At 37.4% G+C, this 17,388-nt stretch overlaps 1 protein-coding gene across 3 annotated transcripts in view; it reads left to right on the top strand.

Moving 5' to 3' along the window:
• The first annotated feature begins 239 nt into the window (after nucleotides 1–239).
• The window catches only part of PDGFD (platelet derived growth factor D), a 324,207-nt gene continuing 307,058 nt past the window's right edge, over nucleotides 240–17,388 (top strand). For 2 of the 3 annotated variants that reach the window (XM_027849566.1, XM_027849567.1), the window contains exon 1: nucleotides 240–727. In XM_027849566.1, coding sequence (XP_027705367.1) covers nucleotides 604–727 — 124 coding nt within the window. In that variant the 5' untranslated portion in view covers nucleotides 240–603. The remainder of the gene's footprint in view (nucleotides 728–17,388) is intronic. The other variant, XM_027849565.1, reaches the window with a different exon arrangement.

Here is a 17,388-nt window from a genome sequence, read left to right as displayed (position 1 = left end):
GGGCTGGGCAGGAGAGGATACAAGTAGGATGCAATCGGGACAGATGACTCCAGTCCTACTCCTCCCAGGCCTCTCTCCTTCTCCAACTCTTTCTTGTACTAAAAGTCCCAGTCCAAGCCCCAAGAGGGAAAGAGCTCATTCCCAATTCGACACTGGGCATGCTCAGTAGCCAGGACAGTTCTCAGTCGGCTGGAGGAAGCTTTTGCACTCCAGCCTCTAGCTTCCTAGAGCATGTTGTATGCGCAGCTCAGAGGCAGAAGCTGACTGCTGCAGTGTTTGCACGGGTTCTGTTAGGAGCGCATGCTGGGTCTGGACCAGGACCCGCACAGGACATCTGGATTCTCCTTCTGCAGCTGCTCTTGCTGGCCACCGGAAGGGTTGTGGGGAGGAAATCAACCTGCTGTTTGTCCAGTCACACAAGGTTCACAAACTTCAGCATGCAGGAAGTTTGGAGAGAACTCGGAGACTAGCACAGCCTGCGGCGCCCGCGGATTATCTACAGTGGCGCGACTGCAAGACAGGCAGCCGTGAGGTGCAGGACTCCCTTGGTGGGGAAGCCCAGGTTTTTCTTGGAGCAGCGTGGGCCTAGGGACGCGAATCCCGATGTACCGTCTCATCCTCTTGTACACTGTAGTGTGCGCAAACTTTTGTAGCTATCGGGACGCTTTGGCGATTCCCCAAAGCGGATCTATTAAAGCCTTGCGCTCTTCTAATCTCAGGCGAGATGGTAAGTAATGCTCAAACTTTATTTCTAGTTGCTTCAAGCGCCGAAGCCTTTGCAGGGGTTAGGGGTGGGCTCCCTCCCCCCATTCAGTGCAATTTCCCCCAGTAGAGGGGGGCTAAGGTGAGTGAGGTTGTACGAAAGGGAAATTCAAATGGTTCACTCCTCTAAGTGGCCAGTTACTCTGCCGTACCAGTTCCCAGGATGGTTTGCTTCCTTCAATTGCTGAAAGTTGTGGACTGCGATGCTTCTTTGTCTCACTCCTAACTTTTTAGATTAGAAAGTCTAGGGGTGAGTGCTAGTGATTATGACGAGTGGAGAAATCGCTGCTATGAAGCGATGGGTCCTTTGTGTTAAAGTAGTGCTTTGTCATCGTCGGCACCCTAACCCAGTTTTAACTAAAATTAAAAGCTATGAAAAAAAAACAACAACAACACCCTATTCCTAAGAATAGGAGGCAAAGTTTGTGGTGAGGAAGTTATGTCAATAGAAAACTCTGCAGACCCCATTCCCTGCAAATGAATTTCTCGTTCAAGTTCAGGGTGATTCTGAAATGTGATCAGCATTGCGGGGACGGGGATTAGCGTGCCAGCAGTTGCTGCTAGTCCTGATGGGCGCTATTAGGCTCAGCCTCAGATTCTTTCCCAGAGGGATTGCAACCTCTTTTGCTAGGAGCAGAGGTCAGTTCTAGAAACAGCTGACCCAAGTCAGGTTCCAATCAGGGATAGTTTCACCTTGAGTGTTCCCTCATCCCAGGGCAAAGACTCTCCAAAGGCGGTAGTTGAGTTTATGCACTTTTTAGAACGCCTGTTAGATATTGTTTCCTTAGTTCATATCCAAAGCATACATTCTAGACAGGTAACAGGAATATCTGATGCCTACCTCTGTTGACTTATCTGTATCTTTTCCTGCGTTTTCCTCCTGACCTTATACTCTGCCAAGACAACATTGTCTCTCTTTGGACTCAACGTCTTCTTAATATCTTTGCTGTTAGGCTTTTTGTGACTTAGGAACTTCCAAACCTAGATTACTTGGCAAATATTAGCTATTTGGTGCCGTTTTTAGTATGTACTGCTACTTGTAGGAACTTTCTGATGTGTACTTAACTTGAGCTTTACTAAGAGACTTTTGAGCTTTGCAGAAAGAAACCTTTATTGAACTTTTTGATGATGACAAGACTCTGGATTTTAGGGTATGCTATGTTCATCAAAAACAAAGATAAGTTTTGATTTTTTTGTTTGTTTGTTTGTTTGTTTTTGTAAAGGTAGTCAGCCTCCTATCCAAAAGTGTTCTACATGGAATGAGATTATTTCAACATAGCACTTTCATGTAAGAAGTTCCCATATTACACTTTTAATTACGTCCAATCCTTGTTTAAAGTAAAACAACAATCATGTTAGAACTTTGAAAGAAATGTTGAGGCAAAGATGATGTTCATGTGCAACCTTGCCAAATCTTGGGATTTTAGATTTCATAGATTTCATTCTCAAATTCTACCCCCGGGGTCAGATATTGCATTTTTCAGACTCCTTAATAAAAGTTTTCTTGTGACTATTTATTGAATGACAATAGTATTTCATTTTGAATTTTTTTCAGCTGTCACTATGTAATAATCCTGTATCTCCAAGTGTCAATTACAAGAAGTCATGGGGGGCAAAGTATCTAAAAATTGTTCATAAAATCAAGAGTCAGATATAAGAAAATCTTGACAGACTGATCTGCATGTTCCAGCATGACCTCTTGGAAGAAAAGTCACTCATTTTTTTTTGTTTCAATTGTTAGGATATTTGATGGATGTAGATTTGGGAGTACTTTGTTTTTTCAGAATTTTGAAACTCGCCCTGGATTTCCTGGCATTTAAAACTAACCCTTTTTTACAACAACTGAAATAGTTGATATTAGTTCAAATTTTGATCAGCCCAGAAAGCATGAGACTTTACAAAAGCCAGACCCATCCACCCACCAAAATAGATGGGATGAGGGTTGGAGGATGGCAAGGAAAAGGGAGCAAAATAAATTTACATAGTGTGCAATTAATGATCCTGAATTTTGGGCAATTCCAAAAGGAAGAGATCCATTTTTTAAAGGGTCCTAAATGGTGGCTCATGTTAGACGACAAGTTTTACAGATTTTAGGAAGAGTGCTAAAGGGGAATTCCTTTGTAAATGGTTTCTATTCATAACTAGAGAATACTTGTGGCCTCTTTATGGAGGCATCAGAATTGGTGAAGCTACCAAACTATTTTACAGAGTGTGAGTGTCATCCTGTAAATTGAAGTGGTAACTTAATAAATGGTATTTCAGTTCCAAAGATGCTTAACTTACTGCCATACTTATCACTGTGTAGATCTTTGGGTTAAAACAAATGAAATGAGTTAACATATGTAAAATGCTTTGCAAACTTTAAAGGACTATAAAAATGCTAGTTATTAAACTAGGTCCTTGGTCAGCTAGTTACTAAACCACTACACTCATAATTATAAGTAATAGGTTTGTAAAAATAATGTAATATAATTGGGGAAGTATCCAAGCCTGTGAACAATAACAATGATACTTAACAACCAGAGAGTCACTTATTACTTTAGGGAATCTGGCGTACTGAACATCAGTGATTTACAAGTTCCCATAGGGATCTTAAAATTCATCGTGATTCCTGCTTATAACTTCAGAAGCCAATAACATATAGAGCTGTCATCCCACTGAAAGGTAACACAATGAGGCCTCCTTGACTCCATTATTCCTTCTTGCCATCTTTGCTCATGAGGTGTGGGAGTGATGGTAAAAGGAAGTGGAAGAGGGTAGTTATTAACTAAGAGAAGATATAAAGAAAAACTAGAAGCTGTGGAATGTAGGAGTTAGAGAGTTTGTCTTGGACTCAGGAGACCTGGGTTCAAGTTCTACTTCTGACACATACTGGCTGGATGATACTAGGCAAGTCAGTATGCCAACTCTCCACTTCAGCAACTCTCTAAGTTCTTACATTGATAGAGAAAGAGTCCTCATTGAGAGTTCCCTACAGTAGTGAAATCACAAAATTCTGTCTCCAACCACCAAGTAGATATGATAAGGACAGGTCTCCCTAATAAAACCCCCAGCTTCTACTAACACAATTTAAAAAGTTATTTCCTAATAGTAATATTGGGAGGTAGGTGATGTAGTTTCTTAGCCCTATTTTTTAGGTGCAAAAACTGAGCTTCAAGGAGATTGTGACTTGTCCATGGCCACCTGATTACAAAGTATCAGCAGAGACTAGAGCCTGGCTCTCCAGATTCCTACTCCAGCACTTTTTTGGCTATTCTATGCTGTATCTGTAGGGTGTACTTAATAATCCTTGCAATGAGAAGACATTGTGATTGGTCTCATAGCATCAATAACTGTGATCACCCAGAGCTGCCAGGGTAGCCTAATGGAGTATATAGCAATACCACATACAGGTATTAGCATGGACTGCTCAATCTTCCTCTCCTGCCCTGGGTAGTGGCACAGTTACTGTTACCTGATCTTCATGGCCTTTCCCCTTTGCCTTCTTTAGATATGTCCTAAAATTAACTCTGCATTGCCTTTTTAATTATTTTTAACAACTAACCATGGTAATTTGAATGATAGGGTTAGTTTCTATATCCTTAAGAAGAAATCTGAGGTCCTACAGTTTTGGAAAACTTAAAAGATTATGTACAGTACATTATAAACTTCTCCTATTCATTGTCACTTACTATTTTTAGTGTTCTTTCTTCATTGTTACTCAAATTGCTTTAGTTTTAAGTACATCTCTAGGTTTCTAGGGGAAAAAAATTCCAGATTTTCTTTTTTTAGTCCCAGAAATAATAGGATTTTTGTGATAGTAATTAAAGATAGCATTCAGCATTGAGATCAAGAGAGTAGCAATGATCTGATTTTTTTTCTGATTACTAAGCCTAACCAGGTACAACTTCCAGCTAAGGATGCTAAAATTGTGGGTGACCTCTTAAACTCACATGCCTTTGATTTTGTCTTGCCCTCAGAAAGTACAAATGTGGATGACTCAAATACTGAATTTAGAACCATTCGGCAGTTTTGTATTTTAGTAGCTGAGAATCAACTGTTGTATTTGTGGTATGTCTAATGATGTGCTTACAATTACAGTACCTGTTAAATTCATCTTATTTTTATTTTTATTGTCTCTATATAAACTAATTATTTCCAATTTTTCCCCTTCCATTTATTACCCAGTAATAAAGATAAAAAAACAAACAAACAAACAGGGAAAAACAGCTTAACAAACCCAAACTACACATTGACCATTTCTAACAGTGTATGCATTATAGTCCCCTACCTTTACAATGAAGGGAAAGTACTTGAATTTTTCTTACTTCTTGTGGGATTTGGGGGAGGGAACGACAAGCTCCATTATTATAATTATTGCATTTGTTTTTAAATGGTTGTTTGTTTCTAAAATAAGCCATGGCAACTGATGATAGCTCTATGACTAAGGTTCAAAGACAAAACCTTAAGGAACATGAAAATTTAAAAGAGAACTTGGTAAAACATTATCTTAAACATGTCTGACAACCTATGGGCAAGATTAACATTTTGATACAATGAATTTTGATGTGGGAGCAACTAGGTGGTGCTGTGGTTATGGCTCTGGCCTTGGAATCAGGAGGACCTGAGTTTAAATCCGGCCTCAGACACTTGAAGCTTACTAGTTGTGTGACCCTGGGTGAGTCACTTAATCGCAATTGCCTTACCAAAAAGCAAAAATAAATAAATAAATAAATGAAATTTGATGTGAATGATTTCTAATAAATAGGGTATTAAAATCACATCTTACAGGAAATTGTTGGACATTGTGGTCATTACATATTTAATTGGGATATAACCTTGACTTCAGAACAATTGATCCACTTATTGAAAGGAGGTTACAGACTTTTAACTGATGCCTGGGCTCCATGTAGTGGAAGAGTTCATAATGGGGAAATGCCCCCTCCAGATGTGAAACAGAGCTATGTCTACTGTGCCTGGGCTTCCCTGAATGACCCTGCAGGCAGCTCTACTTTTTTTTTCCCTTTTATGTTCATAAAAATTAAGCCTATTGTTCTGAAACACAATTTGGGGTCACTGATCTCTAATGAGTAGTGCTGAGTGACTCCCCTGTGCCATTCTAAAGATTCTTGGCTTCAGAGTCACATCCTATGTAATGCTATAGATTTCTGCATATTGTTTGAAGAACTTAGTCATATTCTATGTCATTTTCTTCTAGGTGGTTCACTTTTAAACTCTATTCATTAAAACTGTCTCATAAATACAAAGTAGTAGCTCTGGGATCCTGTTGTGTAATTCTATTTTTTTACCACAATAGAAAAAGTCACTGGAGCCAACTCATGATGCCCTAGTCTTGACCCCTTTTTCCACTGGTTTCACTGATATTGGACATTTCCAGGAGCTGGCTTCACTTTAGGACAGGAGTTCTTAATCTGGGGTCTATAAACTTACTTTTAAAATATTTTATAACTATTTAAATATAATTTGTATCTTATGTGATATTATATATTTTATGCATTTAAAAACATTCTGAGAAGGGGTCAGTAGACTTCATCAGATTGCCAAAAGGGTCCATGACACAAAACAAGTTGAGAACTTCTGTTTAGAGTAAATATGAACCACCAAATTTCCATTGTTTAGTTACTAATTGTAAGGGGATCACTGAGTTGACCTGGGGCATTTTCTGTTGGTGATTGGGTGAAAAGTTATGTTTGATGAGAATTTGACTATATTTGGGCCTATCTTCCATGGCTGGAAGTCCTTGGCAGTCACTGGCAATTGAGATGCATCCAAAGCAGTGAATTAGAGTAGTACAACAGAAAGACAGCAGCCAAGTCAGAGGCCCTGGGTTAAATCTTCTTATTTCTACTGCTTGTGTGACCTTGGGAAAATCACTTAACACAAGTCAGCCTCAGATTTTTCATCTGTAAAATAATGGAATTGGACTAGATAGCCTCTCAGGTCTCACCCATCTTTAGAGTTATGATCTTATTAATTACCCTTTGCTACTTTTCCTGGAAGCTTCTTTCAGCAAAGGTTTGGATTTAGAGATATTTGGACAATGTAGGGAGTAAGGAAGTTACTCTTAGGAAAACTGAGACCCATAGTCAATTTCTTCATTCTTGTGCATAGTAATGGACCCCAGAATCAATCAAAGAGTCACATTTATGAGAGAATTCAGTGGCCTTAATGTGTAACCTATGAAAAAAAATACCCAATATAGCACATCTGACTAGTGGTCATATAGAGACTTTGCTTGAGGACCTCTAATGATGGGTAATCAACCACCTCCCTAGGTAGCCCATTCCACTTTGAACACCCTCAGTTGTTAAGGAAGATAAGACATAATCCCCTCTGATTCCAGTATTCTGGTTTCTTGGGGCTTTGGGAACTTGGCTACTTCAAGTCTAAAACCTTTAAACTGTAGGTGTTCAAAGATGATCCACAATTAAAGTACAGCATCTTTTGGATTGAGGGGAGCCACCAAGTGGGGGGATGGTTTTGATGATCTTGTGAGGCCTGTCTTGTTGACAATAAACAGTTGATGTTGTAACTGAATGCACTTGATTGACAAATAGTAACCCATCATATGTGTCATAACTTTTCTAGATGATCCTAAATCCCAAAAGTGACTCTGCATCTTTTTAAAGCAATATTTTTATTAACTTTCATACGAAGGACCGATTCTGGAAAAAAAAAACTGCAAGGGAATAATATTTGATGGCAGAGGGGAAGGAATCCAAGAGAAGTACTGCAGAGAAAACATGCTCTGCTCCCCATGTGGTATTTCTGTCCCATTCTCCATGGACCAAATGTAAGTCATAAATAAAGAAGTGAGACGAGGGGACTCTAAAGTACACATATACAGTAGATGTCTTTTGAGGATTGACCTTTTGCCATGCATGAATAGTTCCTTCTCTCTAGCAGGCATGGATGTTGCATATATTAGTAATTCTTCCTCTCTTCCTCTCCCCCAACCATGCTGAGATGTACAATTATATTTAACAATGATAGATTAGTTCTGCATCTCGGTAGTTTATGTGGAATGAAATGGAAAGGTTTGTGTAATTAGGGACCAGAGAGTTTTGCTGAACTGGCTTTCATTTTTGAGAGATGGCTTTCATTCAACACCATTAAAAATTAAATCAACAAATATTTATTAATTGTCTGCTATGTACAAGAGACTGGGCTAGGTATGTAGTCCTAGGTATACAGTGACCGCTTGGTTACTGCCTAGAATATAAAGAAGAGGAATATGATGTCTATTGAAATATGATAATGCAAACACTATTTAAACACTATATATATAAACACTAATGTGTTTAAAACACTTTCCATTCTGCAGATTGCTTTATGTTATCTCACTTGATCCTCACAGCAATCAGTGAGATAAACGCTATTATTTTTCCTATTTCGAAGATGAGGACCCTGAGACTTAAAGGGTTTCAGTGACTTGCCCATGTCACAAAGCCAGTAAGTGTTTGAGTCAGAATTTAAATTCAGGTCTTCTTGATTCCAATTCTGGCAGGTCTTACAGCTCTACTTAGCTGCCAAAGACATCGGGACAAAGCACTCTAAGGCAGGGAAGGTAGAGATTCAATTCAAGAAAATATCTTTCTTAAAGTATCTATTTTTAAAGTACCTATTTTTAAAAGTATCTATTTTTTAAAGCATCTATTTTGTGTTAGGCAGTGTGTTGAGTACTAGGAATACAAAACCACGAGTGGCACCACTCTGGCTTTTAGAAGCTCACATTATGCTGGAAAGAAAGAATGTACACAGGTATAATTTTAATCCAAGTTGCATCAGGGAAGACTTCCTGAAGGAAGTAGCACCTGTACTGGGTTTGAAAGAAAGCCAAAATTTCAGCAAGTACAAATGTGGGATGATGATAGTGATGATGATGAAAAATCTGTACATAGTGTGACATACATCCTCAATTTTGAGAAAGCAGATTTCAGAGAGTTCAAATGTTATCTTAATTTTTATAAACAGAAATTGAAGAAGTCTATGGATTATAGACCAATGATGTTGTCTTTCACTAGCATAAAAATTCCGAGCATTAATCATTAGAGATATTTGTGAACATTTTAAGAGTGAAGCAGTGATTACAAAGAATCATCAAAGTTTATCAAGAAAAAGTCATGTCAGACTAACTTTATTTCCTTCTTTAACATGAATATTAAAGTAGTAAAAATGAGGGGAACACCTTGGATATAATTTATCTATATTTTGGTAAAATAAGGAATTTTTTTAGGTTTATTATTTTTCAGCTTTAAAAATGTTTTTTTTCTCTTCCTCCTATACCCCTTGCTCCATATTGTAAAGGAGAGAAAAACAAAACCCTTGTAACAAATGTGCATAGTAAAGCCAAACATATTCCTGTATTGGCCATGTCACACACACACACACACTTACACACACACACACACACACACACACACACATCTCAATCTAAATTTTGAATCCATCCATTCTCTTTTAAAAATTCAAAGATCAAGTTTAATGAGAAGTTCTCTGGAATCTTTATTGTTGGTCATTGTATTGCTCACAGTTCTCAATTGTTTGCTTGTCTTTACAATGCTGTTATTGTATACATTATTCTCCAGTTTTACTCACTTCAGTCTGCATTAGTTCACACAAGTATTCCAAAGTTTCTCTGAATATATCCCCTTCATTATTTAATTTAGCTCAATAGTATTTCATTTTATTCATATACCATAATTTGTCCAGACATTCCTTGATTGATGGTCATTACCATAGTTTCAAGATTTTTGCCACCACAAAAAGAGCAGCTAAAATATTCTTGTACATACAAGTCCTTTTCCTTTTTCTTTGATCTCTTTGGTGTCTAGGCTTTTATCTTTATCTTTAGCAAATTTCTGATTGAGTATTGCACACTATTTTTATAGAGATGATGGAGAGCTATGGATTAGATAATTATACAATCAAATAGGTTGAGAAGAGGTTCCAATCCAAACAGTAGCTGTTAATTGTTCAATGTAAACATAACAGGAGATCGCCCATGGAGTATCCCCATAATCTGTACTTGGACCCATGCTATTCAATATTTTCATCTGTGACTTTGGTGAAGACAATTTTATACTCATCAAATATTTAGGTGACAAAAAGTTAGCTGGCACAGTGGGAAAGTTCTGATTCAAGAGGATCTTGACAAGCTAGACCATTAGACTGAAACTGATAAGATGATAAGCAAGGGATAAATGTAAAATACAGCACTTGAGGACAAAAATCAGTTAGACAAATGTGAGATGGGGGAGTCATAGACAGTGGTTGTTCTGATGAAGATCTTGATGGTTTCATGTGAGTCACCAATATGATGTGGCAGGGGAAAAAAGCAAATGTGACCTTGGGATGCATTGAAGGACATGGTTTTCGAGGAATAGAAAGGTGATCATCTCATTGTATTTTTCCCTATCATTGTATTTTTCCCTCACCCTGAGTATTGTGGTCAGTTCTGGACATCATGGATATAGAAGGGCATTGATAAGCAGGAAAGTAGCTAAGAGACAGCAATCACAATGGTGATGGGCTGAAGGCCATATCATATGAGGACTTCCTGAAATAACTGAGATTTTTTATCCTGGAGAAGAGTCATAAGAGAGGAGAAGTGATTCCTGATAGCTGCCTTCAAGTATTTAGCAATAAACTTGTTTTATTTGACCCAATTGAAAAGACCCAAGAGAAATGAGTTGGTGTGGCAAAGAGGCAAATTTGGGCTTGAAAACTTAGTAAGGAAACTTCATCAAGTAGGATGTTAGGTAGGCTAAATTTGAATGAATGAAGGTGAGTAATATGTAAATCATCAATCTAGAAATATGGATTGGATGCAGATTGTGAAATAAACAACAGAATTTGTATTTTAACCTGGAAGAATCAGAGAGTCACTGAAGCTTCTTGACCAGGGAAGTGAGGTGGTCAGAACTGTGCTTTCAGAATATCAGTTTGGCAACTGTGTGTGGGGGATGGATTGGGGAGGGAAGAGATTGGATTCAGGGAGACTAATTAGCAAACTGGTGCAATAGTCCAGGCAAGAAGTAATGACACTGTGGACAAGCATAGTTATAATATCAATAGAGAGGAGGCAGATATGAGAGATGTCAAGGAGACAGAATTGATATTTGACAACTCATTGGATAAGAGTGGTAGAAAACAGTTGAAGATGATTCCTATATTGTGATCTGGACAACTAGAAGAATGGTAGGGCTATAAAGATAACTAGGGATATTAGGAGGAAGGGTGAGTTTAAGGTTAAAGATAATATCTAAAACAGAACTCATGTTGAATTTGTGATATATATGGGACATCCAGGTCTAGATGTTCAGCAAGGAGTTTTTGCATAGGAATAGAGCCCAGGAGAGAGATGAAATCTGGATGTGTAGATTTTGGGGGTCATTTGTGTGATCTCACCAGCCCCTATGTATTCAACTAATTTTAAAAATTAAATTGTATTTTTCAATTAATAAAAATCTTCCTTCTTTCCCTCCTATATCCTGTCCCCACCATTGATAAAAGAAAATAAAGTAAAACACATAACTACAAAACACAAAATAATAGTAAAGCAATACAAATTTCCACATTGGCTATCTCTCTCTTCTCTCTTCTTTCTTCTTCTTCTTCTTCTTCTTCTTCTTCTTCTTCTTCTTCTTCTTCTTCTTCTTCTTCTTCTTCTTCTTCTTCTTCTTCTTCTCCTCCTCCTCCTCCTCCTCCTCCTCCTCCTCCTCCTCCTCCTCCTCTTCCTCCTCCTCCTCCTCCTCCTTCTTCTTCTTTTTCTTCTTCTTCTCTCTCTAAATATATAAATGTGTGCATATATGCAGGCACATATATATGTATGTTTACATATGAGTATATGTATATATGAATGTATGTATGCGTGTATATTATGTTCCCTGAATCTAACCTGTTGCTCAGAATAGCTCCTCTAAAGTCATGTTTGGTCATTGTACTAATCAGTTGATGGATTAAGAAAAATAAGGTAGAGAGGAGAGGGCCCAGGACAGAGCCTAGGGGTGTACCCATGGTTGGGGGCAGGGACATGGATGATGTTTCAGCAGAAGAGTCTGAGAAGGATCAGTGGCACTTAATATTTTTGAATGGGGGAATAACTTGGTCAGACCTATGCATTGGGAAGATTATTTTGGCAGCTATTTGAGGAATGATTAGAGAGAGAAGAAACTGGAACAATTTAGATTTAGTCTTTTCAGCCAATGATTTTTATTGACAAAGCACTTTCATATTGATATAAAATTATGGATCCTATTTTAGTATTTTGTTAGAAGTAAATCAGAACATGATGGCAAGCTTTGTATTTTGTGATACTTTTTTTTGTTGTTGTTTCAAAACCAAATTCTCTTCTTTTGTCTGAGGTGCATAGGAGGCTATGTGCTGAATGTGGGAGCCTAGCTTTGTGATTGCTGCCTGGTGTTTATTGAGAGTCCATAATATTTTCAGAAAAAATCCAGAGACAGTTGAACTATGCTTTTAAAACAATCTAGATAACTTAAAATTATTTATAGGAATAAGCTCTCACATTTTCCATTCAAGAAAGGACAAAAGAAAGTGAGATCAGTTTGAATAAAAAAGTTATATTAGATATACTGAAGAGGATTCATGTTGAAAAAATGCACAAACATGGAATGAGGAGAATTTGGGAATTTCCTGAAAATCTTTTTGAAGAGGCACATATCTACATAATTAGGTACAGTTTTAGCCTAATTAAAAAGTGAGAAATGGGTTTCATGCTCTGTCGAGGCTCATTTTGGTCCTATTTTTCTCTGACTCATTTTTTTAAAGCATTGCTACTATTTCTCCAAATTTCTCCAAATCTGAATCATGTAACAAAGATAATGAATTATACAATTGCTTAGTGCAAGTATTAAATCACGTATCTGCATGTTTCTGTAATTTCTTTGTGTTCATATTCAGTTATTCATTCAACAATTAAATTTAGTTGAACAAATGTATAAATCACCTATGTCAAGAGAAAAATTAAAGTTTGGATACATGAAGTTTCACTGAGACATTCTCCTATGGTCTATTTGGGGATTACACATATGATAGAATAGACGATAAAACACCATTGTCATACATAAGAGACTGTGTGTGTAATGGATAGAGTGAACTTGGGCATCAGAACAACCTTGATTTAAGTCTTTCCTTTAATAAATAATGGAGTTGTATCTCTGAACAAATCTCTTGACCTACAGTGCTCCCAGGAAGCTCTTCAGTGCTATACATGGCACAGAAGCTGATGATCTATGTTTAAAAGGGAGTTACTTCATAGGAAGTTCCTTTTAGTACTGAATTTACAGGTCTGTTAAAAAAAAAGAAGAAGAAATGCATGGTATGCATATTATATACATGCATATAAATATCCTCTCATATATGCATATATATGACATATATATGCATATATGAGAGGATGCCCATCAATTGGGGAATGGCTGAACAAGTTGTGGCATATGAATGTAATGAAATACTATTGTGCTATAAGAAATGATGAACAGGTTGACTTCAGAAAAACCTGGAAAGACTTGTATGGTCTGATGCTGACTGAAGTGAACAGAACTAAGAGAACGTTGTACACAATAACAACCATGTTGTGCAATGACTAATGCTGATAAACTTAATGCTTCCCAGCAATACAAGTATCTAACACATCTCCGAAGGCCTCATTATGGAAAATGCTATCCTCATCCCAAGAAAGAACTATGGAGTTTGAATGCAAATCAAAGCGTACTATTTGCTATTTTTTTTCTTCTGTTGACTTTTGTTTCCTCTTTCTGGTGGTTCCTCCTATTGGTTCTAATTCTTACTTACAACATCACTAATGTAAAAATATGTTTAATAGGAATGTATATGTATAGCCTATATCAGATTGTGTGCCAACTTGGGGAAAGTGGTGGGGAGGAAGGGGGAGAAAAATTTTAAACTCAAAAGCATATAGAAGTGATTGTTGATAAATCAAAATAAATTAATAAAAAATTTAAAAAAATTAAAAAGTGACTAACCAGCTAAAGAAAAAAAGAAAAAAAAATGTTTTGTGAGGTCCAAGACAGAAGATCATTGCTAATGAGGGGGATTGGGGGGAAGGCTTCATGGATGTAGTGGCATTTAACTTTAAAGGATGAGTATAAATTCAACAGTTAAGCAAGGGGAAGGAGGATATTCTAATATGGGAAATGGTGGGAGTAAAGGCCCAAAGACTAAAAAGGGAAAGAGAATTTATTTTTTATTTTTATATAGTGTCCACTATGTGCCAGGTCCTGTGCTAAGCACTTTACAATTAATTCATTTGATCTCCCAGCAACCCTGCAAGGTAGATGCTGTTATTACCCTGTGACTGCTGGGCTCATTCAGGCCTATGAAAATTGAAAGGAGTCATGGAAGGTTAGGTTAGAGCTGGAACGGAACTTAGAAATCACCTAACTTAACCCCATCAACTTACAAGTGAAGAAGCTAAGGACCAGAAAAGTGGTGACTTGCCCCAATGTCAAACAGGTACTAAGTAATAAACCCAGGACTCTAGAGCTCCAAGATTCCTCAGTTGAAGAAAGTGAGGCAAACAGAGGTTAAGTGACTTGCCCAGGGTCACAAACTAATAAGTTTCTGAGGCCAAATTTCAACTCATGTCTTCCTGACTCCAGGTCAGTGTTGTATCTTCTCAGCCACCAGCTTTTGCCTGGAGGTTAGAGTGTGTGGATAATCTGAGCTAATTCTGGAAATGTCAAACAAAGTTAAATTTTGGAAACCCCTGAAAGCCAAGCAAAGGAATTCTTTTCTTAGGGAATCTACTAAGATTTTTCAACAATAGAAGTGACATGATCAGATCAGTACATAAAGAAGACTGTTCTGGTTGCTGCAGAAAGGATGGATTTGGGTGTGTGCAGGGTGTAAAGAATGGAGGTGAGAAAAAAATGTTAGAAAACCACTATTACAAGTAATTACAGTACTACAATTACCCAGAGAAATGATGGAATACATGAAGTGGTGGTCCCCATATTACGTGGTGCATATCCACATTACATTGGTGGAATCAGTAGGACTTGGTGACTCATTTAAACATGAGAGATAAGGGACAGGCAAAAGTCAGAGATAACAGCAAAATTTTATTTCAATTCTATGTGAATGGGGATATACCTGAGGAAATTGTGGAACTTGGTAGAATGGATATTTACTGAATACCTATTATATACATGCAGGCTACTTGGTTAGGCATTAGGCAATTGTGATGGCGAGGGGAAAAGAGAGATACAAAGTATGAAACAGTTTCTGCCCTTCTATTCTAGTTGACTATATCAAGATTACAAGACATTTTATGGTAAGTACCCAATTGATGTTGCAGATAGAAGTGTCATTGAGGTTCAGAGGAAGAAGCAATAACTTCTGGTTGGTGCTCAGGTAAGGCTTCATAGAACTGAGATTTGAAATGGGACCTAAAGGTTAGGTAAGAATTTGATAGGTTGTAATGGGATCAGGCCATTCTAAATGGGGGCGGGGGGGCGGGGAATAACAAGAGTAAAAGTAAAGAGGTAGGAAAACACAAGGACAATACTGGGTATCAGTTTGCATGCGGTGGAGATTGAGAAGAGGCTTAGGAATATGAATGTTTACAAGGATGTGTAAATGAAGGATTTTGGGGAACAAATCACATGATAAAAGTCAGTTTTTAGGAAGGAGCATCTTGGGAGTATGTATTCTTTAACAATTTCATCTGTATCTGTATTGCCTCTCTTAGAGTGTATGATCCTAGTGTGGAAAGACCCATGGTACCCAAATGAACTGGGCATCTGATATTTCTGATTGGGAAAAAAATACAGAAAAGCTTAGGGCTCAATTAAGCCTGAGAAGACTAAAAGCAGTCATAGAGGGTTAGGTTAGAACTGGAAGGGAGCTTCTTAGAGAGTACCCAAACTAACCCCACTGATACAACTGAATAAACTAAGGACCAAAAAAGTTAAATGACCTGCCCAAGGTCACACAGATACTAAGTAATAAATTTAGAACTCAAACTTCCAAGTACCTGACGTCTAAACTCCAGTGTAGCCTGCTGCTCCTCATTGATATGGACATCTCCAGGTCTTGCTAAAACCTTATGTTGTACCATTGCTGGAGGAATTTTTCATTGGAGACTCCTGGATAGATTCTGAGTAATGCAACAAGTTCAAATAATGTACAGAGTACTTCTGAGTTCATCTTTTCCCAAATGCCCTTCCACTATTGTGTGTTTGTATATTTATAACCTACCTGCTTCCAAAGAGGATTTAAGCTGACAAGATCTCCTATTCCCATGTGCTTTGTGTTGATGTATTTTTGAGGAATATAGTGATGCCATCAGACACATCAGCCAGAGAATTAAATGATGCTTGGATTCACCCAAATTGGACATTTTTAGGAAATATGTCATGGAAATGTTTTCCAGTATGATATGCATTATATGTATGCATGCATGGGCATGGAAGATGTGTCTAATATAGCACATTGTTACAGACTGAATGTATAATTTCATTGGCATAGGGAACTTCTAATGAAAAAACTGTCTCCGCCAATGAACATCAGCACCTGCTCTGCAATGGATAGTCTTAGAGAATTGCCTGGAGCACTTGCTTAGGGTTACATAACAAATATGTGTCAAAAGTGGAATTTGGACCTGCATTTTCTAAGCCTCAAGGCTGCCTATCTACCTATTCCAGAAAGTTGCTTCTCAATACATTTATAATATATATATATATTTGTAAGTATAATATTCATAACATTTATGTAATGTGTATTTATAATTTACATGATTCATGTATGAATGTGCACATACTCTTTTATGAAGAATATAAGCAAAAATAGTTATTAAAATAGCTAGCAAAAATCTATTTTCTTGATAAGTTTTTCTTTTGACATACTTATTAGGGAAGTAGGATAGAGAATAGACTGTGATTTTTATTGGCATAGGGTATTCCTAGATGGGAAAACTCCCTCTTCTGATGCCAGTCCACACCATTTCTTCAAATTATAGTCTTCCAGATTTACCTAGAATGCTTAGAAGTTAAGTGGGTTGTCTAAGGTCACACCACAAGTATGTTTCAGAAGCAGGACTTGAACCCAGGTCTTTGGGGCTTCAAGGTCAGCTCTGTATCCTCTACACTACCATTGTCTACTTAAAAAGTGTACTTATCAGAAGGCTATACAGTAACGTTAGAAGAAGAAAATAAGATTATGTGAGTAAGGTTCATATATTACAGACATATCGGGGAAATGATGGATCAGTGATTATGTGACTATTATACTTTCCAATAAGACCCTTTAGAAACATAAAGCCAGTAGGAAAGTAGGTTGACATGGTGATCCTTGTTTTACATATATGTGTGTATGTATGTATGTAGATATATATGTGTGTGTGTAGACATAGATTATATATATATATATAGTGTGTGCATGTATATATATATGTATACATACACATTACAATTGTGACATTTCTGAAAACACATTGGAAATCATCACTTATTCAATAGTCATAAGTAACAACCTGATACATACATAACACTTGACTGGGAAAATTCTGTCAACCTGAAAGGGCTGGTTGGTGCCTGGAATATAGTAAGTGATTATCAAAAACTTGGTGGTTGATTATTG

The sequence above is a fragment of the Vombatus ursinus genome, unplaced genomic scaffold (genome assembly GCF_900497805.2).
Source record: "Vombatus ursinus unplaced genomic scaffold, bare-nosed wombat genome assembly UNPS02007612.1, whole genome shotgun sequence".
NCBI classification, from domain to species: domain Eukaryota; kingdom Metazoa; phylum Chordata; class Mammalia; order Diprotodontia; family Vombatidae; genus Vombatus; species Vombatus ursinus.
The sequence above is the reverse complement of the archived record's forward strand: the minus strand, read 5'-3'. Positions and strand labels throughout refer to the sequence as shown.